Source organism: Ambystoma mexicanum, chromosome 1q (assembly GCF_040938575.1).
Source record: "Ambystoma mexicanum isolate Mex_15411 chromosome 1q, UKY_AmexF1_1, whole genome shotgun sequence".
NCBI classification, from domain to species: Eukaryota; Metazoa; Chordata; class Amphibia; order Caudata; family Ambystomatidae; genus Ambystoma; species Ambystoma mexicanum.
The window spans coordinates 470,442,309-470,464,693 of NC_090922.1; the positions used below are offsets into that span (position 1 = coordinate 470,442,309).

Below are 22,385 nucleotides of genomic sequence, written 5' to 3' on the forward strand. Positions count from 1 at the left end.
GCCAAGAAGGCTGGCACAGGGTATGCTCTGCAATGCCGGTTGTGCACTCCAGGGGAAGGGTGTCCGGGGTAAGCAAAAACAAAAACATCCCCTGACTGTATTTGGTGGCAGTGTTGCATGCAACTGATGTCCTCAACTGCAACACCAGCTGTTTAAGTGAGCAGGACAGACTACTATAAGTCATCATTTAGGCCAAGCAGATGTTTGCGCAAACAGAGTATCCAGTGTTGCTCTAATTTCACTAACCTGTTGGATAAAGCAAAATCACACCTATTGATTTTCAATTGATCTGTAACGATCCACCTGATGTCGTCTACTGGATGATGCATCACCAGGAAGTGTTGGACCAAAGGTGCAGTGCATGTTTCATTGCATATCAGTGACCTGTTTTCTGTGATGCGTGCCCCTACCTTCCTACTGGTAATGCCGATTTAGAGTAGATGGCAGGGGCATTTAATGGTATATATGGCATTCTTAGACTGGCAGTTGGTTAAGTGCCGAAGTTGCTACACAAAGTCTTGATGTATGAATACCAAGGTTTCGTGAGTAAATTGGCATACAACACACGGGCCACTAGGAAAATGTCCCATGAAGGGGCACCGTTCCTGAGTCCAGGCGGCCTGTAAACTGTTCTGAACCAGGTCAATAGATGGTCCTAGCAATCAGGAATGCACCAGCTTGTCCGTGATGTTTTTGCCCCGCCTCAGAGCAAATAGAGGGTGGCCTTTAGTGCAACCAGTGCTAACAACCAAGTTCCAATGTTTACGGATACATTTCTTGATCGGAGTAGTGTGTTTTGAAAAGGTGGAGATACAGACAATGCAGTCCAACTCTTTGTTTGTTTTACGAGACCAGTAATGAGTCCGGGTCAGTATACCGCACTCTTTTTGCAAATCTCTTAATTAATTTCTGTGTATACTCTTTAACTGCCAGTTTCTTCCCAAGAATGGACCCATGATGTTCATAGTCCTTCACCAAAGAGCAATTGCGTCTGATGCGCAAAAATTGGACATACAGTAAATTGTCTGGGGTGTTGGCTAGAATTGAGCAGCAAGGTGTTTTTATCTGTCTCCTTCCGGTGAAAAGAGGTATATAAAAACCCCATCCAAAGACAAATCAGGAGATCTAGAAATGGCTACGACTGTCTGTCACATTGACTCGTAAAGGTTGCATTTGGATTGCATTGATTCAGCCATGTCATCTAATGTCTCTTTACCGTCTTGCCATATGAAAAAAAATCAATGCATCGCCTTTAACTTGGTATATACATGGCGTACGGGTTATGGAAAATAAAGCGATCTTCAAAATCGACCATGTGCACATTGGCAAGACTGGTAGCGAAGGAGGCACCCATCATGGTGCTGTGCTTCTGTAAATACAGTTGGTCTGAGAATTCCCAAAAATCATGGCACAATGCAATTTGGAGTAACTCCAGGATGAAATTTGTGGGAATAGAATGTGGACCAGGGCGACTGTTCAGCTTCTGTTCCACAATGTTGTGTGCCTCCATTTGCAGAATATTCATATATAACGCTTATATATCAAGGGTTAGCAGTAAATTGTTTGCATTATCAACTGGCAACCCTTTGAAAGCATTAATGGCTGCCATCGTATCCTTCAGAAAAGCAGGTGAGTTATCTGCCAAATCATGAATGACTTGTTCAATATATTGCCCACATGGTTTTAACAATGACCCACAGAGGGATACTATATGCCTGCCCGGTGGGTTTAGCAAATCTTTTTGAATTTTAGGTAATGCATACATAGTGGGTATGCAGCAATCATGTGGAGTCAAGAATCTGACCTCCTCAGGGGTCAGGAAGCCTGTTCAATAGCAGTGGTTCACAGAGCTTGGAGTCAGATCATCAAGATGTCGGTGGGGTCGACTGATATTTTGGTGTAGTGGTTATCATTGCCAATCAATGCCTTCACCATAGAAATATATTGGTTTGACAATGGTGTCTTTATTACCCACCAATAATTTGAACGCAACATTTTCCCCTATGGAAACGTTGTGATAGCCATAAACATTGGGATAATCCTTCAAAATGGAAGGTAGTACCCGCATGATCATCCTTTGAAAACCGCGATCTCCGAAGGGATTTCACTATCTCCTGGTGTGAATGATGACTTGGCTCTCAGGCCAGAGAGGGAGGTAGACTGGCACTCATCATTGTTCATGAAAAATGCCAGCAGCCTCACACTGCGAGCGAATGAATCTCTTTAATTCAAGCTCAGTGTTATTGAGATATACAGTTTGGGTGGGCACAAAGCTTAAGCCCTTCTTGAGCACCTTTTCTTCCAAACTGGTAAGCTAAAAATTAGATAGATAAAATATGGAAAACACTCCGTTGTTGAGTTTGAAGGTCTGTAATCTCCCTACCATGCCAGCAACTTTAATGCTTCTTTATGGATGCGGGCAGTGTCCTCTCTTCTTTGAGCTCTCTCGCCGCTCCTGCTGCTCACGCTCTGTCACAGAGGCTCTCAGATATGAGGCAAGCACACAGTCCACTTACTTTGGGCCCTGCAAGTCCTCTGGGGTATCTGCCAAAATCCTGGCTCCTTCTCCAGTCCCACCAAACACTGTTCCAAAACCAGGATCTTAAATTAAACATACAAAGAGGGGACTCAAACAAGGTCCACTGCTGGTCTCTCCCACACAGGCCTCCCTATTGCTCCACTGTTCCCCCTTTATACACCTGCAGCCCCTTGACAGGCTGCAGCTGTGGATGCCTAATTAGAATTGCCTGACCCTAATTAAAGGGAAGCCTGACCCTCACAGTACTTTGCAGACATCTTTCTCTTCCCAGTACTAAAGAGGTAAAATGGTGTGGTGTTCATTACTCTTAGTAGCCTCTTCCTGAGGGGAACTACTTTATAGTATTCCATATAGTTCGGCAGACGGTTAGCTTGGTCCTCAATAGGGAAAGGGGGGATACCATACCTCTCCTGTTTTATTTTTACCTCTTCTTACCCCTTCTCTTCTTTACCCTCCTTTTGGTGCTTCTAGAGCAATACCCTCTTTGGCCATTTTCCAGGTCAGTGGGACAGGGCAAACAACACCCCACCACTATCTCTGGGATAAAAGGTTCTCCCTGAAATGGAAATGTGGAATACTGCGTTTCCCCTGAGGGCATTTCATTCCCACTCCCCAGGGACCCTCCACCCAGGTGATCCTCCCTCACTTCTCCAACCCCTGGGTTGGGATGCAAGAGCGATGGCCTTTTCCTGACCACCTCAGAAGAGGACCAAAGGGGAATATATGCGAGGACCAGTACCTTATTACAGTATTCTAAACCTTCAAACATTCTGGATAGTTCCACTACTTTGGCACTGCCAACATCTGCCAATGCCCTTTAATATTTTCCAAAAGCCAGCACACCCACTACACCTGTACAGAAACTCTAACGTAGGTCTGCCAATAAATGCCATTCTCCTGCAGCCACCAGAGTATTTCATGATTACATTTGCCATTGCCAATATACATTACTACATGATTCCAGAACAGCTACCATTGCTCTGTTGAGTTCCTCCACCACTTTACAACCATAATTGATCCCTCATCCAGACTACCCAGTTTTTTCAGTACTGAGAAAGCTGCAAAGCACTCCTAATGCATCGCCATCCCAGCCTCCATCAACGTCTGTTATGCAGGCTTTTGCTAATGGATCTCGATCCTCCATTGCAGAACCACTCGCAAATCTTAGATTGTCCTTGTTTTCTGGGATTGCTTGACACCCTGTTCTGCAGTCATGCATGGGTCTTGTTCTGCAGGCTTGTCTGAGCTTTGTTTTGCAGTGTTACTAAGGTCTTGCTATGCAGTCTTGCTAGGGTCTTGAAAATACCATTTTTGTTCTTAAATCTTTCCTATCATGCTTGGCACTTCTTAAAGTTTTTGCTTTGGCTTTTTATATGTAATATTGATTGAGCTCCGGTCTAAAAATCTGTTTAGTCTTCGTTTAAGATTTCAGTTGAAACTTGCTAAGCATGCATGCCTTTTAGAATGTATTAGCATTTGAATTAACATATAAAAAGTATACATACATAATTCACATGAAGTTGAACACATTCTATAAGTGACTGTGCAAATAAATAAAATTAAATGGCACAGGTTCAAAAAGGTTGTTGTTGAAAGGTTCATTTTGGGATATTAATATATATATAAGAATAAAAGAGTTGCCAATGTGATGAAATGTTGTAGCTTGAGTAAAAAACGTAGTTAAAGTCTAGTAGTCCAGATTGTAGCTTGAAAGACGTTCCCCTGCATTGCTCCCGTTTGGCCTGGCAATTCTGCTACATATGCCTGCGAGTCAACAGCAACTGAACTTGGGGGCGATGTCTGTCCTCTGTGGAGATCCAGTGTTTCAGCCCTGGCGGGAAGCAGAGGTACTCCTTTGTTTCTGCACATGATGTCAAGGTGGCACTTATTCTCAGTGTTCCACGTTGCTGGGGTCCCTTTGGAACTGGCAATGCTCCTCTCTGCGACGGCCAGCGAGACCCCGCAGCAAACCGTGTTATTGAGAAGGAGTTCCTGAATCTGATGTGGGCAATTCTTTGATATTGCCTTGATCTTGTTATACAGCCTCATCCTGGTATGGTTGTATGAACTTGCTCCATGATCCTGTTCTGAGGTCTTGCTTGGGTCTTTTTCTAAATTCCCGCTTGGGACATGCTCTACTTTCTAATAAGGTTCTCATTATAAGCCTTGATTGGATCTATTCATAAAATGATTAATGGGCCTTGGCGTACAATCATAGATTGGTGTCATTTGCAAGCCTTGCATTGCCCTTGTTATGAGGTGTTAAATGGGCCTTCTAAGATATTCCACAGATGCAGTTCGACTCTTTCCTTTCAATCCTATTCTAAAACCTTTCCACAATTTTGTTCAACTGACTTGTATGAAAATAATAATATATTAATTATGTTACAAGATCTTGCATGTGTATTGTTGTATGGCATTAATAGGCACACTCCAATAACTTGAGTGTGGTTTTATGAAATAAAGACAGTGTTATTACATGCAGAGATTCTAACAACAGCATGAAAGGTAGGGTGTGCTATAAAGATGGGATGGGGAAGAAAGGGAAGACAGGCATGACATGTTGCAGCCCATGCCTACCCCCACAGTACTTTGTGTCAGCTGAACATCCCCCTTCTCTATCCAGATGCAGATGATCATGTATGACCTGAACGCCAACCTAAACTGCACCTACTTGGACCTGGAAAAGAGGATTGACTCCCTGGACAAGAAACTGGATGAGATCACCCGGCTCATGTCAGAGGCGGTACAGCAGCAAACGTCCTTCCAGGGCTATACGCCAGAATAGAGCCAGGTATGAGAAAGGCTCTTCGTGACCAATGATGACTTCAGAGAAGAGTGACCATTTGCCAGACTAACATTATCATTTTCATTTTTCTAACATCACCACTAAGGCTCTTTTCTTTAGCCATTAACTTGTTTTCCTACTTACCCAAGTTTGCAATTAGCAGCTGTGTTTAGCCACCAAATCGTGCCACCATAGGTGTCCCACTAGCAATGTTTGATAATTGCTTTTCATAATGAGCACAAATGTATCTCACTTCAAGGCACATGAGAGGCTGTGCACTGAAAAAGGAAACCCAAGAGCTTTTATTCAGTGTGCGTCAGGTAGGTTTATTTGATTTCTTACCTGTCTGTAAGCTGATGTGTTGTTGGTATTGAGGTTTTTGGTATGGTTGTTTTAGCTGTTTGTCCATTGGTGAATATTTAGGCGTTTTTGGACTTGGTTTGTCGCCCAGGAGATGGCGTAGGAAGTATCATAATTTGGTTCTGACTAATGCATGTATTTTCCCACCTGCGCTTGCTTTGTTAGATACAATAATTTCCCCACGGTGCTGAGACGCCAGGAAGAGGCTCTATTTAGTGGTGTATGGTTTGAAATGTCTTTTTCCAGTATATCTTGGCAGCAGGATGAAGCATATTTTAAATGATCTCTTTTGGATATAATACTTGATTCAAAGTTGAGCGAGTGCAGTTTCCATAGTAACCAGATTGTACATGCAAAATTTGGGAGGTTCAGTAGTCTGTCATAGGGCCTCATTACGACCCAGGCGGTAAGGGGTTTACGGCAGCGTAAACAGCGCCGACCCTTACCGCCTGAGTACGAGGTCCCTTAGCGCCATGGCGGATTTAACACCTGCTTTTAGCAGGTGTTAAAATCCATGGCGCTAAGGGACCATGGAGTTAATTACGCCACCGTAATTTACGGTGGCGTAATTAACGCCTTCCCCACTCCCATTATGCCCTATGGGGCAAAAATGGGAATGGGGAAGGGTAAATGGGGATTGGGGACTTACCGCCCCGCCAAGGTCGGAATGGGGCGGTAAGTCCGCCAACCACCATGGCGTAAACGTAGTTTACGCCATGGTGGTAAAGTCACGGCCCAGGCGGTAACTTACCGCCTGGGTCGTAATGAGGCCCATAGTCTTAAGAAACACTCCCATCAGTTAGCCCAATAAGGAAAGGACAAGCAACTGAGGAACACTTATGAAACACCACATAATGCATGTAAGGAAGGCATGGTGTCAATAGTAGACACAGACTCAATGGATCCAACTTTCGAAAACCTTTATTTGGTATTTTGGTTGGGTTGGTAGGATTCCTAAGTGGCCCTAACTCAAGAACGGGAATAATCTTGACCATTAAATAAATAACAAACAGTCCAAGTCAGGCTAGTCAAAATAAAAAGGCATATATTAAAACAACCTAACCTTGCCCTCCTTCTCAAAATGGCAAATGTGTTGATGGAATATAAAAGGAAAATAGTGTCTCAAAAGAAATGTCAGAATGTCTTAAATAACAGCTCTTTCCCCACATTCAGCACCACAGGGTCTAGAGAGTTTCCTAAAAAGTATAGGTGGATGGCACAGTTCTTTCAGTCTTGCACACTTTTGGCTTCCTGGTACAATTTAACAGTTCAGGCTTGGGCTTCAAGCTTCTGGTAGTTCAATCACTTCCTTAGGCCTTGTCCGCCTTCTCATAAATATACAGTTCTTCTTTTGACCTTTACTTTCCCACAATTCAACACAGGCTTCCATCCGCTGGGCTCGAGCCTGCCTCTCTTTTCACATTCACTTTCTTAATTTATCACATAGTTCTGTACAGGTTTCCCTCTGCCTGGCTCGAGCCTGTCTCTCTTTGTGGGGTTCCCGTCTCCACGTTTTGTCTCAGGTGTCTTTTCACTGTCGAAGACTTTTGAAACTACAAGGATTTTTAAATAGCCCTCTGCATGACCACTTCAACCTCTCTTTCAATAATTGTACAATCCACAATCGTCCTCCTCTTGCAACACCAGTACCGCTTGGTACTTGTAGTTTCTTATTCTCTTTGGTTTGCCATCTTAGCCTCTTTTACAGTTCATAAATGTTGCCCTCTTGGCATATTCAGAGTTCACATACTTTGTTTTTCATTCATTCAGCCTTCTTTCGCCATCACGGTTACTTTCTTGTCTTTGGTTCCCAATCAACTCAGAACATTTCATAGAGACTTTTTAAATGTACGATTTCACCTTGCAGAATCACTCTCTTACTTTGTATCCATTCCTTTTATAATCCAGCAATTGCCCTTTTCATCACACGTTTTATGGGCACGCACGCAACCTTCAACTTTTGAGTTACAGTTACTTTTGCTTTTAACACAAACCAGACTTTTGTTGCCTTCGATAACTCGCTGGTTGTGTTAATTAGTCTTCTATAATCAACACTCTTCATGCAGCAGTCAAGGCCTTTTCCAATGCCTCCTCTGCTCCTCCCCAAATTCGTCGTTCACCCGGGAGGGTCGCGGGCCGCTTACGAGTACCTTGAAGGTTTCTTTCTTCTGCTCACCCGGTGTCAGTCTTGGAATGCTTACAGCTTCCCGAAAGTGTGAGATTCTCGCCTGGCTCTCTCTTGATCTTTGTAACTGCAGATCAGCCCCTCGGCCTTCCAACTTCCATCGTCTGGTTTGCATCAGCCCCGAAAGAGCTGTTCCTTCTCATACCCAGCCTCGCTCAGAGGGTGCCTGTGCAGGCCACATTTTATTCGCCTGAACGGGCATGTTAACTAGTGGCAGGTGTATATAGTTAAGAGCACGTGCCTGACTCTGCCTGGCCTCATTACAGGAACAGAGCCATTGCCAGTCAGTTGAGGTAATCTTCCTGACCTCATTCCTCATCTTCCTCTGCTCAATAGTTTTGTCAATGTAACTTGGGCAGGAATTATGAGAGCTGTAGTTTTCCATAAAATAAGCAGAGCTAGAGGTTAGAGGGGTTGTGGAAAAAAGGGGATACTATGGGCCTCATTACAACGTAGACGCTCCCGTAATGTAGGGTGCCGGTACGGGACAGGCACCGTTCATTATGGGATGCCCGATTACGAGGTCCCCTTGAGGGACCCGGTAAGGACGCCTGGTCAGACCAGACATCCTTTGCGGGTCCTGCGAGCGGACCAGGGAGCTAATAATGGGCCCGTTATTAATGGGCCAGTTATTAGCTCACTCCTCATACCCATTGAGACCTATGGGGGCTCAAATGGGAATGGGGATGGCTTCCTTCAAAGAGGAATTACCGGGTCCTCCAAGGTTGGAATGACCCAGTTATTCCTCATTGAAGGAACCCGGTACTGGACCCCGGTATGGAGGCAGCCATGCCCTTTTTAAGGGCATGGCTGCCTCCATACTTGTAATGAGGCCCTATGTCTCACCATCAAGTGCTTCTCCCCCACTCCCCAAGGACACCCCTACCCAGGTGATCCTCCCTTGCTTTTTCACGCCCAGGGTCGGGATCCAAAAGCAATGGCCCTTCCCTGACCACCTGAGTACAGGATCCACAGGGACTAGGTTGTGAAACGACCTCTGGTTTGTCACATGCACAAATACGTTTGGTACTGTGGTGCTGTCCCTTTAAGGAAACGCACGCGGTGGCGTGACTTTGCACACCGCCGCATGCACTAATAATAAAGTGGCATTCCCAGCCACGGCATTCGCGACCCGGGAGCCCGAGCAGAGCACTTTGCCTCCGTGTGAGTCTGTGGAATGGGAGGAGTCCCAGGGCTGACGGAGCACTACGGTGGGGGCCAGGGATTCCCCCACCAACATACAACAATGGCGACGAGGCTAGTACTATGCCCGGACCCAGCGGTGATTACATATGCTAATTTTTTCACTGAACGAGAGATAAATCTCTCGTTCTACGTGCTTTGGCAGGGCCAGCCCACGCAGCGGCAGCAATTCTATCCCCTCAGGTTGGAAACTTCACAGAGCTCTGGTGGGGCCTGTGAGTGCCATCCCGGCGCAATTTTTGGAACATTGGATTGCGGATTGCTATCCCCACATTGACATACCTAAATGTTTTACTTTTCACCGAGTGAAGTGGAGGCCCTGGAAGGGAGGCCTGCTCTTCTTTGTCTCCTAACCTAGGCGTCACTGGCTCAATTTTTGGACACTCCTCCTTTACTGGACATTCTAACAACTGGCCACTGAACTAATACTATGGCTGGAGGCTGATAAGTGCTTGTGTGCACTGGTGGGGGGTTATGAAGATCAAGGTGGCCCGGAGACCTGAGATCCTGGTGTGGAATGTACAGATCAAGCTGGATGGGTGAGTTGCGGCCCCTGTACATGATGAAGGGGTGCCTGTGCACTCTAACCCATGAATGACCAAGCAAATGAGGACGGGGCCCAGGCTGTCCCACAAGGGCAAGCAAACCCACCACCCCAACCTCCAGCAATGGCCCAGATGAGGGCCCCGGCGGTGCTATCATCCATACCCGAGTTTGATGTGTCTGGTCCACCATCCAGCTTGGGGCCCAGGTGGAGGCGATGGGTTGATCGCCATGACATGTATTTTCGGGCTACCATGGAAACCAGCGACGACAGCAAGCTGGCCACATTACTGTATGCCGCCGGTCTGGCTGTTCACGAGATGTTTGACTCTCTCCAGACCATGGACAATTCATATGCAGCAGCAAAGGCGGCTCTACACAACTATTTCCTTCCACTGGCCAATGCAGACTGTGAGAGGTTTGTGATGCTCTCCACCAAGCAGAAAGAGGATGAGACCCTCAACACATTTCATGGTCGCCTTAGGAGACTCTCTGTGGCCTGAGCATGGGACAATGCCGATGACATGATAAGAAATCAGCTCATCCAAGGGTGCTCCTCGGGCAAGTTGAGGAGACAGGTACTGAGGTAACCGGGAATCACCCTTCTTTGCATCCTGGAGCTGGGCCACTGCCAGGAGGTTCTGAGGTACGTGCGTCAAGGATGGAGCGGGGTCCCGTGCAGCCAAGTCAGAAGAGGTGTGTGCTGTGGGTCAGGGTGGCAGAGGTGCCCGGAGACTGCCTGGCCATTTCCGTGACAGGGGCGGGAAGACAGGTGAAGCATGTCGGAAGTGCGGGTACGACCTGCCCCACCCCGGTGAATGCCCAGCCGCAGGGAGGCCATGTGGACGGTGTGGCATGATGGACCATTTTGCAAGGGTGTGCAGAAAGACCCTGCCAGTGATGGTGCCGAGGGGCCCAGTCTGGTCTCGGTTTTTCAGACAATCTCGCCCTCCAAACGTTGCCCAGGTAGATCAGGGGGAGGAAACTGCCCAACCCGATGAAGAGGAGGAGGAGGAGGAGGAGGAGGAGAATATCTTCTTTGTATCAAGCATTGATGCCCTCCAGTCCGAGGGCCAAAGACAGGCAAGATGCATCGTGGCTGTAAATGACTCTCCAGTGTCGGTGCTGGTGGACACAGGGGCCTCGGTCAACATTACGGCCCGTCAGCATTACAATGCCATGCCCTGCCCCCCCCCCCAGACTGTCAACCCCAAAAACGTGCATTTTCACATTTGGGGGATCACATCCTATTCCCCTGGATGGTGCATTTGTGGCTCGGGTAGGGCAAGGAAGTTCCAAAATGAAAGCCCGGTTTTGCATCACCCCAGTCAGTTACAACACCCTACTGTGCTGTGCGGCGGGGGAAGCCCTGGGGCTGGTGAGCTTCGCATACTCTGTGTATGTTGAGGATATACAAACGCTCCTGGAAAAGTACACAGTCCTTATCCAAGGGATTGGCCGCATGGTTGGGGATCCGGTACATCTTCACATCAATGAATCGGTGCAGCCAATTGCCCTCAAACACTGCAGGGTGCCGTTCCATCTGAGGGAACAGGTGGACAAAGAACTAGACAATCTGGTGAACCTTGACATCATAGAGGAGGTGGAAGGTCCGACACCCTGGGTGTCCCCAATTGTTGTTGCCAGGAAACCTAAGCAACCTGATTCAGTGAGAATCTGCGTGGACATGAGGCTTCCCAACAAAGCCATCAGGAGGGAACGCCATCTCACGGCCATGATTGATGACATTATCGCAGAGTTGCAAGGAGCTCGCTTCTTTTCAAAGCTCGACTTGAGGGTGGGTTACCACCAAGTCCTTCTGCATCCAGAGTAGAGATACATCACGATTTTCACGACCCACCGGGGTCTGTGCCGGTACAAGCGACTCAGCTTCGGGGTCTCCTCCTCAGCTGAGGTATTCCAAAACATTATCAGGGGGGCGCTGGCAGACCTAGAGGGTGTTCTCAACATCAGTGACGACATCCTGGTGTTCGCCAACTCAGAAGTGGACCATATACAGAGATTGGCAAAGACCTTCAAGAGACTTCAGTCACTAGGCCTAACACTCCACCACGAAAAATGTGAATTCCTGAGGACGAGCATAGAGTTCTTTGGATTCATGTTCGCGGAGGGAGGAGTGTCTCCGGACACCAGGAAGGTGAAAGACATCAAGGACGCGAAACCACCTGAGAATGTGTCTGAAGTGAGAAGCTTCCTGGGGATGGTCACTACTGTGGCCGGTTTATCAGAAACCTTGCATCCAGGTCAGAGCCGCTACGGGCCCTCACCAAGAAGGAAACGGCGTGGCAGTAGGGTCCGTTGGAATAGGCGGCATTCGAGGACATTAAAAGCGCCCTCACTGAGGAAGACACAATGGCTTTTTTTCGACCCGGCCTTGCAATCTGAGATTGTCGTGGACGCCAGCCCATTTGGCATCGGAGCGGTTCTGACGCAAGTGGGACAAGATTCCTGCGTCCACCCTGTGGCCTATGCAAGCAAGGCCCTGTCTGACACCGAGCAGCGATACTCGCAGATAGAGCGAGAAGCGCTGGCTGTCCTGTGGGGATGCAGATACTACTGGCTTTACATCCTGGGAAGGCCGGTGAACGTGGTGACCAACCACAAGCCCCTACTGCCGATCATGGCAGGCTCATCCTCAAAACCACCGGCGAGGATTGAGAGGTGGATGCTGGCCCTGTTAGAATACGGGGTCTTGTTAGTGTATCGGCCGGGTGCCAACAATGCGGCCGTCTACCTCTCTCGCCATCCGGGGAGTCACCAGGACGTAGAAGCGGACAACTGCGCGGAAGAGGACAGTAACCATATTCAGCTGGTGGTGGAAGCGCCTACTCCGAATGCTTTACCGGTGGAAGATCTGGAAGCCGCAGCGGCTAACGACGAGTGCTTCTGCATACTAAAGGCGGCCCTGCATCAGGGTTCATGGAAGAGTGTCCTGGAGTCACTGGCTGGGCGCACACAGGAAGCGAAAATGGTCCTTGAGCAGCTGTGGAGAGTGCGAGAGGAGCTGTCATTCTCAGAAAAAGGACTACCGCTGAGAGGCGACCGGATCGTGGTCCCACAGGCAAAAGTACAGGAGGTGATAGGCCTGGCACACCAAGGCCATCAAGGGGCTGCGAAGACCAAAGCCCGACTACACCTCAAGGTTTGGTTCGACGAGCTAGAAAAACAGGTGGACGACTATGTCGCATCATGTGTGTGGTGTCAGGCAGCATAACCTACGCAGAGGGAGCCTGCCATAGAGGCCATGCCACGCGGCACGAGACCCTGGGAGATGGTCCATGCTGATTTTGGGTCCACATCGCAGGGGACCCACTTCCTGGCGGTGGTGGAGGAGTACTCCAGATACCCGGAGGTGGAGTTCATCCAGTCGGTGGCCTTCAAGCATGTGGTGGTGGCGGTGGAAAAGGTGTTCGCAGCCCATGGTCTCCCCACAGTACTCTGTTCAGACAATGGGGCTCCATTTCAAGGAGAACGGTGTGCGGCCCTAATGGAAGGATATGGGGTGCACTATAGGAAGGTTACTCCTTCATGGCCATGCGCCAATGGAGAGGCAGAAAGGATGATGCACATGCTAAACAAGGTCTTTCGGATCGCGCAAGGGGAAGGACAGAGTCTGGAGAGGGCACTCTAACAATTCCTGAGGGTGTATAGAACAACCCCGTACACCTCAATGGAAATGGCCCCTGCCGAAGCCCTCTTCAAGCGGTGCCCGAGGGGGCTGCTACCCGAAGTGGGGGAGAAGGAGCCGGCGGTCATCGATATGCAACAAGTGGAGCTGGAGCGGCCACTAAGAACTGCACAAGAGAATGAGAGGATAGGTCTACAACAACAACTTGTGCCCGGGTACGAGGTCCTGATAAGGAGCAGGCACCCCCGTGGGAAATTGTCACTGACTTATGAACCTGAGCTGCGTGATAGCAGTCAAGGTGTCCATGGTGACTGTGTCAGACGACCGAGCCTCAGTCACCCGGAACGTTAGCTTCTTCAAGAAGCTGGGGGATCCCAGGGCTTATGCGCCAGCAGACCAGGACTGTGTGGACATACCCGACGAGGGCGGGGGTTCCGAGCCCCTCCCTCGATCTCCGGTGAGGACGCCAGCCGACATTGTGACCCCCAACCCCTAGGTGAGCAGGAGGTGCCCCCTGAGGACAGGGCGAGGGAAACCTGCTTGTTTCAGTGCTTTGTATTGGACTCATGAAGGAGCCCGACATGGAGGTACCTGCTGAGTGGGGAAGGAGGGCGGCTGGGAATAAAGGGGCTCATTGGGAAGTTAGTTATTTGGGTTAAGGATGTTAGTGTGTTAAATGTTTTATTGGAGTTATGTAGTGTGTTATGGTGTTGTTTATTTGTCCTCATGAAAAAGGACGAGTGTGGTGCCGTCCCTTTAAGGGAACGCATGCATCGGCGTGACGTTGCACGTCGCTGCGTGCACTTTTAATAAAGGGGACATTCCCGGCTGCGGCATTCACAACCGGGGAACCCGAGCAGAGCACTTCGCCTCTGTGGAGTGGGAGGAGGCCCGGGGCTCACGGAGCTCTACGGTGGGGGCCAGGGATTCCCCACCGACATACAACAGGTACCACAGCTCAACCTAATCATACTTCCTTACTCACCATTGGATACAAACAATGTTTTGGGAAGTTTTGTATGAAGGGTTATGTTATGTAACTCTCTTGTAAATTTCCAAAACCGTTACACCCCAATCCAAGTAGTGTCTTGCCTTCTGGTAACATCTGAAACATTGTTTGCCAGCACAGAATATATTGAGATGCATATGATGACCAATCTAGAAATAGTCCTCTTCCAAGTCCACTCCCTTTCCTGCACCAAGATAACCAACACACCTCTTTTCTACCTTGCCTGAAACCACAGTCCTGGATACATAGAAGCTAAGAGTACCCTATGGGTCCTATCAGTGGGATCTCTCCTCTACTCTTTGGAGGGGAGAGGAGTAGAAATAAATGCTGGTAGTTTTCAGACCCAGATCAACCTCCCAGTGTCACTTTGGACGAAATGATAGCTTGACACCAAGCATAACCCACATTTCAAATTTACCAGATGCAAGTGATAAGGATGCTCCCATCGGAAAAGAGAGAACCAAATATAGATCATGTTGTGATAAATTATAATGGATTTGAATGAAACATTTTAACAAGGCCTTTCAGAAACTGTGCCACTAGTGAAACGGTAGAGAAAGACCTTAAAAATACAAATAACTGCTTGCCAACATTTTACAGCCCTTAAATTGTGATTTAGCCAAATTCACTGGAAACTGGGTAGTACAACTCATCTGGTCAATCCAATTTTACAAACATTCCCACCTACTAGAACAGAAAGTCTTAGTCACTGCCCTTCGGACATAGAAAATGACCTCAAGTACCTCTTCAGGAGATACCAATCTCAATACATCAACCTTTTAACTGCCTGGATCTGGATACAACAGCATCCCTTTTTCGTGAGCCAAAAGGTCTGTACAAGCTGTAAGATTCATCGGGAGACATAATGACAGATTCAGAAGCTCCAGAAACCAAATCTGCCTGACCCACTCTGGTGCAATCAGCGACATTGTGAGCTGGTATAGCTTCACCTTTCTTAACATCAAGGGAATCAGAGGAAGTAGAGTGAAGAGATAACACAGCTCCCTGTTATATTCTAAGTCTGTCGCTCACCAGGACAGATGGAGAAGCTCTTGGATGGACCAAACATGCAATTGGTTCTACAGATGTGACAAGCTTCCAGTTTTGTAGTTGTAGGAGGACAGACTCACTGACTAGCCGTCCTGAGGCATACCAGCTGTGGTGCCAACTGACACAGAAGATACATACATAATCATCCATCCAGCGATCACTGAGCTGTCATTCACTCACAGTCACCAACAATTGAAAATCATGCATAGAAGGCCATCGGGACACTAGCACAAGTAGTTATCATATGAATCTCACACAAAGACAAGATCCAATACTCCCCCACCAAGTCCAGGGTTAGACCATCACCACAGAATCCTGAGCCAAATTGTTTCCATCTGGCAACAGAGATGTGTTTATTCATATATTTAAAATGTTCATACTGCACGAGCAAAGGACAAAAAATGTCAGAGTGCTGAACAATACAACCAATACAATATTCAAAACGGTATCCAGTCATTGCATCGACAACCAAAGCATCTAATACCATACTATCTAAAAAAAAAAGCATAAAAAAGCATCTAATGCATTTTTTTAGATGGTAAAGGGTTTAGTTTAATAAAAATGGGTTTTAAAGGTTAAAAAAGGAGGTTGGGGGGAACCCCCCCCACCCCATTAACAAAAGAAATGTTTTAAAAAATGCATTAGATGCTTTTTTTTTTTATGGGTTTTTTTAAGATTTTTTTTTTAGATGGTATGGCATTAGATGCTTTGGCTGTCGATGGAATGACTATAAACCATTCAAAACATTTAAGACCACAAACTGGAAAAAATAATAAAAGCAAATTATACCAGAAAAGTACAACAACAGAAAGATCACTGATTAAAAATAGTGTTCCAAAACCAGTATCTTAAATTACACATACAAAGAGTTGTCTGCTGCATGCAAGGCCTGGTGGAAGCAGAAACCCACCTTTGTATGCATGGAAACTCAGGAGACCAGAGACCAAACATCTGCAGAGAAAAATGGTGATGAAGATAAAAATGATGGCCTGTGCTTGTCTAACCATCCCTGTCTAGACCATATGAATACGGTTCAGAGACTGAGGATGTTGGGGGAATGAAGAGGCACCACAGAGCAGTAAACCAATGAGTCAATGGGGTGATGACATGAGAGATATAAGAAGGGAAAGTGAAACAGCAGACGGGGGAGGTTTTGGAGACATGCAGGTGTTGAAAGAGGTGGTCGCTGCTTAAGAATGGAGGCCAGAATGCTCAGAGAGAACTGCAAATAGGAGGTACTTGGATTTTGGTTGGGGTGAAGGCAAGAGGCAGGTTGTACCAGAGTACCTTGGTAGATAGATGGGTTCTGATATTGGATGCTGCACTGGGAGAGTTGGCAGGGAGTCCAGTAGATAGTGTTGCCAAAGGTGTAGGGAAGTTTAGGGAGCTGGAGAGACATGACTGATATCTGGAGAAGAGAACAGTGTACCATAAGGAGCCAGAGAAACCACAGACACTGGAAGTCTGTGTGAAAACCTGAGACAAAACAAGAAGTACAAATGCCAGAGTAAGTGTAAGAGAGACTTGGGACGAACGAGTACAGGAGCTGACCTTGATGATGCTTGATGGGTAAATTAGTCAAGGTACCAAAGCATCCCTAAGAGATTGTGAGAGAAATAGACACATGACTTTGCATTATGGGAAGCATAGCGATAGTACCAAAACATCCATGAGACACTGTGAGAGAAAGAGCCCTGACATTGGATTCTGGGAACTGTAGTGTACTTACAAGACATTTTGAGAGAAAAAAGACCCTAATGCTGCAATGTGAGAAATGTAGTGCTAAGGGCCAATGTGTCCATCAGGTATTGTGAGACAAAGACAGAACCAACATTGCATTCTGGCGAATGGAGTGAGATTTTTTAGGATGTATGTGATTTGACCGAATCCATGTTTACGAAAGAGTGAAGTGACTGCATTTTTCTTATCGGGCGGGGAGACCCCTCACAGCCTTTTCTCCTTCCCCCTACCTTTATTAATATCCCTTACCCCACCACAGATATATTTCATTAAAAAAATATTTTTCGGTTAAAAAAAATAAAAAAAACAATTTGGTCATTTCTTCCTCAAAAACATTGGATTCGGTCACTTCTACAGTATCGATTTTTTTAATGCTCGGAAATGCTTTTCTGGCAACAATATTTAACTTATTCTATTCTGTAAACTTAAAAATCTAATTTGTAAATAGAAACTACAAAAGTGCAGGTAAACCCTTTTCTCGGGTTTGCCAGAATCCTGAAGGGAAAACTCCATTGAGTAGGACTGTGACCCTTCCTAACCCATTTGGTGGGACAGTGGTCTATTCCGGGGAGCACCCAGAGATTGAAAATAAACATCACATCCTTCTGCAGCATTTCCCTTCTAGCGGTTCAACTTGTTGATGGATAAACCCTTCCACTATTGTAGTCGCGACGCTGATCCTGTAAAATGCATTAATGTCACATCATATGCAGTGCATGGCACAAGATCTACACGGCATCCACGCACAGCAGAAATTACCTGAGCACCCCTCTCTCTTTCTGGCAGTGCATGGCTAGGGGTGAAACTACCTGGATTAACATGACCTGTCCTTGTAACACCAGAAGAAACTTTACTGCAACAACTTGATTGTTCTATGTTCCTCAGGGTTAATAAGAGATCTCCCTCGCCCCAACCAATTATCATTACTGAACAACTCCACAAGATGAGGAGTTACTCGACTAGGTTTGTGATGCTCTCCACCAAGCATAAAGAGGATGAGACCCTCAACACATTTCATGGTTGCCTCAGGAGACTCTCTGTGGCCTGAGCATGGGACAATGCCGATGACATGATAAGAAATCAGCTCATCCAAGGGTGCTCCTCGGGCAAGTTGAGGAGACAGGTACTGAGGTAACCGGGAATCACCCTTCTTTGCATCCTGGAGCTGGGCCACTGCCAGGAGGTTTTTGAGGTACGTGCGTCAAGGATGGAGCGGGGTCCCGCGCAGCCAAGTCAGAAGAGGTGTGTGCTGTGGGTCAGGGTGGCAGAGGTGCCCGGAGACCACCTGGCAATTTCCGTGACAGGGGCGGAAAGACAGGTGAAGCATGTCGGAAGTGCAGGAACGACCTGCCCCACCCCGGTGAATGCCCAGCCGCAGGGAGGCCATGTGGACGTTGTGGCATGATGGACCATTTTGCAAGGGTGTGCAGAACGTCCCTGCCAGTGATGGTGCCGAGGGGCCCAGTCTGGTCTCGGTTTTTCAGACAATCTCGCCCTCCAAACGTTGCCCATGTAGATCAGGGGGAGGAAACTGCCCAACCCGATGAAGAGGAGGAGGAGGAGGAGAATATCTTCTTTGTATCAAGCATTGATGCCCTCCAGTCCGAGGGCCAAAGACAGGCAAGATGCATCGTGGCTGTAAATGACTCTCCAGTGTCGGTGCTGGTGGACACAGGGGCCTCGGTCAACGTTATGGCCCGTCAGCATTACAATGCCATGCCCTGCCCCCCCCAGACTGTCAACCCCAAAAACGTGCATTTTCACATTTGGGGGATCACATCCTATTCCCCTGGATGGTGCATTTGTGGCTCGGGTAGGGCAAGGAAGTTCCAAAATGAAAGCCCGGTTTTGCATCATCCCAGTCAGTTACAACACCCTACTGAGCTGTGCGGCGGCGGAAGCCCTGGGGCTGGTGAGCTTCGCATACTCCGTGTATGTTGAGGATATACAAACGCTCCTGGAAAAGTACACAGTCCTTTTCCAAGGGATTGGCCGCATGGTTGGGGATCCGGTACATCTTCACATCAATGAATCGGTGCAGCCAATTGCCCTCAAACACTGCAGGGTGCCGTTCCAACTGAGGGAACAGGTGGACAAAGAACTAGACAATCTGGTGAACCTTGACATCATAGAGGAGGTGGAAGGTCCGACACCCTGGGTGTCCCCAATTGTTGTTGCCAGGAAACCTAAGCAACCTGATTCAGTGAGAATCTGCGTGGACATGAGGCTTCCCAACAAAGCCATCAGGAGGGAACGCCATCTCACGGCCATGATTGATGACATTATCGCAGAGTTGCAAGGAGCTCGCTTCTTTTCAAAGCTCGACCTGAGGGTGGGTTACCACCAAGTCCTTCTGCATCCAGAGTAGAGATACATCACGATTTTCACGACCCACCGGGGTCTGTGCCGGTACAAGCGACTCAGCTTCGGGGTCTCCTCCTCAGCTGAGGTATTCCAAAACATTATCAGGGGGGCGCTGGCAGACCTAGAGGGTGTTCTCAACATCAGTGACGACATCCTGGTGTTCGCCAACTCAGAAGTGGACCATATACAGAGATTGGCAAAGACCTTCAAGAGACTTCAGTCACTAGGCCTAACACTCCACCACGAAAAATGTGAATTCCTGAGGACGAGCATAGAGTTCTTTGGATTCATGTTCGCGGAGGGAGGAGTGTCTCCGGACACCAGGAAGGTGAAAGACATCAAGGACGCGAAACCACCTGAGAATGTGTCTGAAGTGAGAAGCTTCCTGGGGATGGTCACTACTGTGGCCGGTTTATCAGAAACCTTGCATCCAGGTCAGAGCCGCTACGGGCCCTCACCAAGAAGGAAACGGCGTGGCAGTAGGGTCCGTTGGAATAGGCGGCATTCGAGGACATTAAAAGCGCCCTCACTGAGGAAGACACAATGGCTTTTTTTCGACCCGGCCTTGCAATCTGAGATTGTCGTGGACGCCAGCCCATTTGGCATCGGAGCGGTTCTGACGCAAGTGGGACAAGATTCCTGCGTCCACCCTGTGGCCTATGCAAGCAAGGCCCTGTCTGACACCGAGCAGCGATACTCGCAGATAGAGCGAGAAGCGCTGGCTGTCCTGTGGGGATGCAGATACTACTGGCTTTACATCCTGGGAAGGCCGGTGACCGTGGTGACCAACCACAAGCCCCTACTGCCGATCATGGCAGGCTCATCCTCAAAACCACCGGCGAGGATTGAGAGGTGGATGCTGGCCCTGTTAGAATACGGGGTCTTGTTAGTGTATCGGCCGGGTGCCAACAATGCGGCCGACTACCTCTCTCGCCATCCGGGGAGTCACCAGGACGTAGAAGCGGACAACTGCGCGGAAGAGGACAGTAACCATATTCAGCTGGTGGTGGAAGCGCCTACTCCGAATGCTTTACCGGTGGAAGATCTGGAAGCCGCAGCGGCTAACGACGAGTGCTTCTGCATACTAAAGGCGGCCCTGCATCAGGGTTCATGGAAGAGTGTCCTGGAGTCACTGGCTGGGCGCACACAGGAAGCGAAAATGGTCCTTGAGCAGCTGTGGAGAGTGCGAGAGGAGCTGTCATTCTCAGAAAAAGGACTACCGCTGAGAGGTGACCGGATCGTGGTCCCACAGGCAAAAGTACAGGAGGTGATAGGCCTGGCACACCAAGGCCATCAAGGGGCTGCGAAGACCAAAGCCCGACTACACCTCAAGGTTTGGTTCGACGAGCTAGAAAAACAGGTGGACGACTATGTCGCATCATGTGTGTGGTGTCAGGCAGCATAACCTACGCAGAGGGAGCCTGCCATAGAGGCCATGCCACGCGGCACGAGACCCTGGGAGATGGTCCATGCTGATTTTGGGTCCACATCGCAGGGGACCCACTTCCTGGCGGTGGTGGAGGAGTACTCCAGATACCCGGAGGTGGAGTTCATCCAGTCGGTGGCCTTCAAGCATGTGGTGGTGGCGGTGGAAAAGGTGTTCGCAGCCCATGGTCTCCCCACAGTACTCTGTTCAGACAATGGGGCTCCATTTCAAGGAGAACGGTGTGCGGCCCTAATGGAAGGATATGGGGTGCACTATAGGAAGGTTACTCCTTCATGGCCACGCGCCAATGGAGAGGCAGAAAGGATGATGCACATGCTAAACAAGGTCTTTCGGATCGCGCAAGGGGAAGGACAGAGTCTGGAGAGGGCACTCTAACAATTCCTGAGGGTGTATAGAACAACCCCGTACACCTCAATGGAAATGGCCCCTGCCGAAGCCCTCTTCAAGCGGTGCCCGAGGGGGCTGCTACCCGAAGTGGGGGAGAAGGAGCCGGCGGTCATCGATATGCAACAAGTGGAGCTGGAGCGGCCACTAAGAACTGCACAAGAGAATGAGAGGATAGGTCTACAACAACAACTTGTGCCCGGGTACGAGGTCCTGATAAGGAGCAGGCACCCCCGTGGGAAATTGTCACTGACTTATGAACCTGAGCTGCGTGATAGCAGTCAAGGGGTCCATGGTGACTGTGTCAGACGACCAAGCCTCAGTCACCCGGAACGTTAGCTTCTTCAAGAAGCTGGGGGATCCCAGGGTTTATGCGCCAGCAGACCAGGACTGTGTGGACATACCCGACGAGGGCGGAGGTTCCGAGCCCCTCCCTCGATCTCCGGTGAGGACGCCAGCCGACATTGTGACCCCCAACCCCTAGGTGAGCAGGAGGTGCCCCCTGAGGACAGGGCGAGGGAAACCTGCTTGTTTCAGTGACTTTGTATTGGACTCATGAAGGAGCCCGACATGGAGGTACCTGCTGAGTGGGGAAGCAGGGCGGCTGGGAATAAAGGGGCTCATTGGGAAGTTAGTTATTTGGGTTAAGGATGTTAGTGTGTTAAATGTGTTATTGGAGTTATGTAGTGTGTTATGGTGTTGTTTATTTGTCCTCATGAAAAAGGAGGAGTGTGGTGCCGTCCCTTTAAGGGAACGCATGCATCGGCGTGACGTTGCACGTCGCTGCGTGCACTTTTAATAAAGGGGACATTCCCGGCTGTGGCATTCACAACCGGGGAACCCGAGCAGAGCACTTCGCCTCTGTATGAGTCTGTGGAGTGGGAGGAGGCCCGGGGCTCACAGAGCTCTACGGTGGGGGCCAGGGATTCCCCACCAACATACAACAGGTACCACAGCTCAACCTAATCATACTTCCTTACTCACCATTGGATACAAACAATGTTTTGGGAAGTTTTGTATGAAGGGTTATGTTATGTAACTCTCTTGTAAATTTCCAAAACCGTTACACCCCAATCCAAGTAGTGTCTTGCCTTCTAGTAACATCTGAAACATTGTTTGCCAGC

The 22,385-nt window shown here is 48.5% G+C and overlaps 1 protein-coding gene across 2 annotated transcripts in view; it reads left to right on the forward strand.

The window, feature by feature from the left end:
- KCNN4 (potassium calcium-activated channel subfamily N member 4) overlaps nucleotides 1-22,385 on the forward strand; it is a 569,890-nt gene that overhangs the window by 525,494 nt on the left and 22,011 nt on the right. For both annotated transcript variants that reach the window (XM_069640748.1, XM_069640755.1), the window contains exon 8: nucleotides 5,166-5,333. In XM_069640748.1, coding sequence (XP_069496849.1) covers nucleotides 5,166-5,327 — 162 coding nt within the window. In that variant the 3' untranslated portion in view covers nucleotides 5,328-5,333. The remainder of the gene's footprint in view (nucleotides 1-5,165; nucleotides 5,334-22,385) is intronic.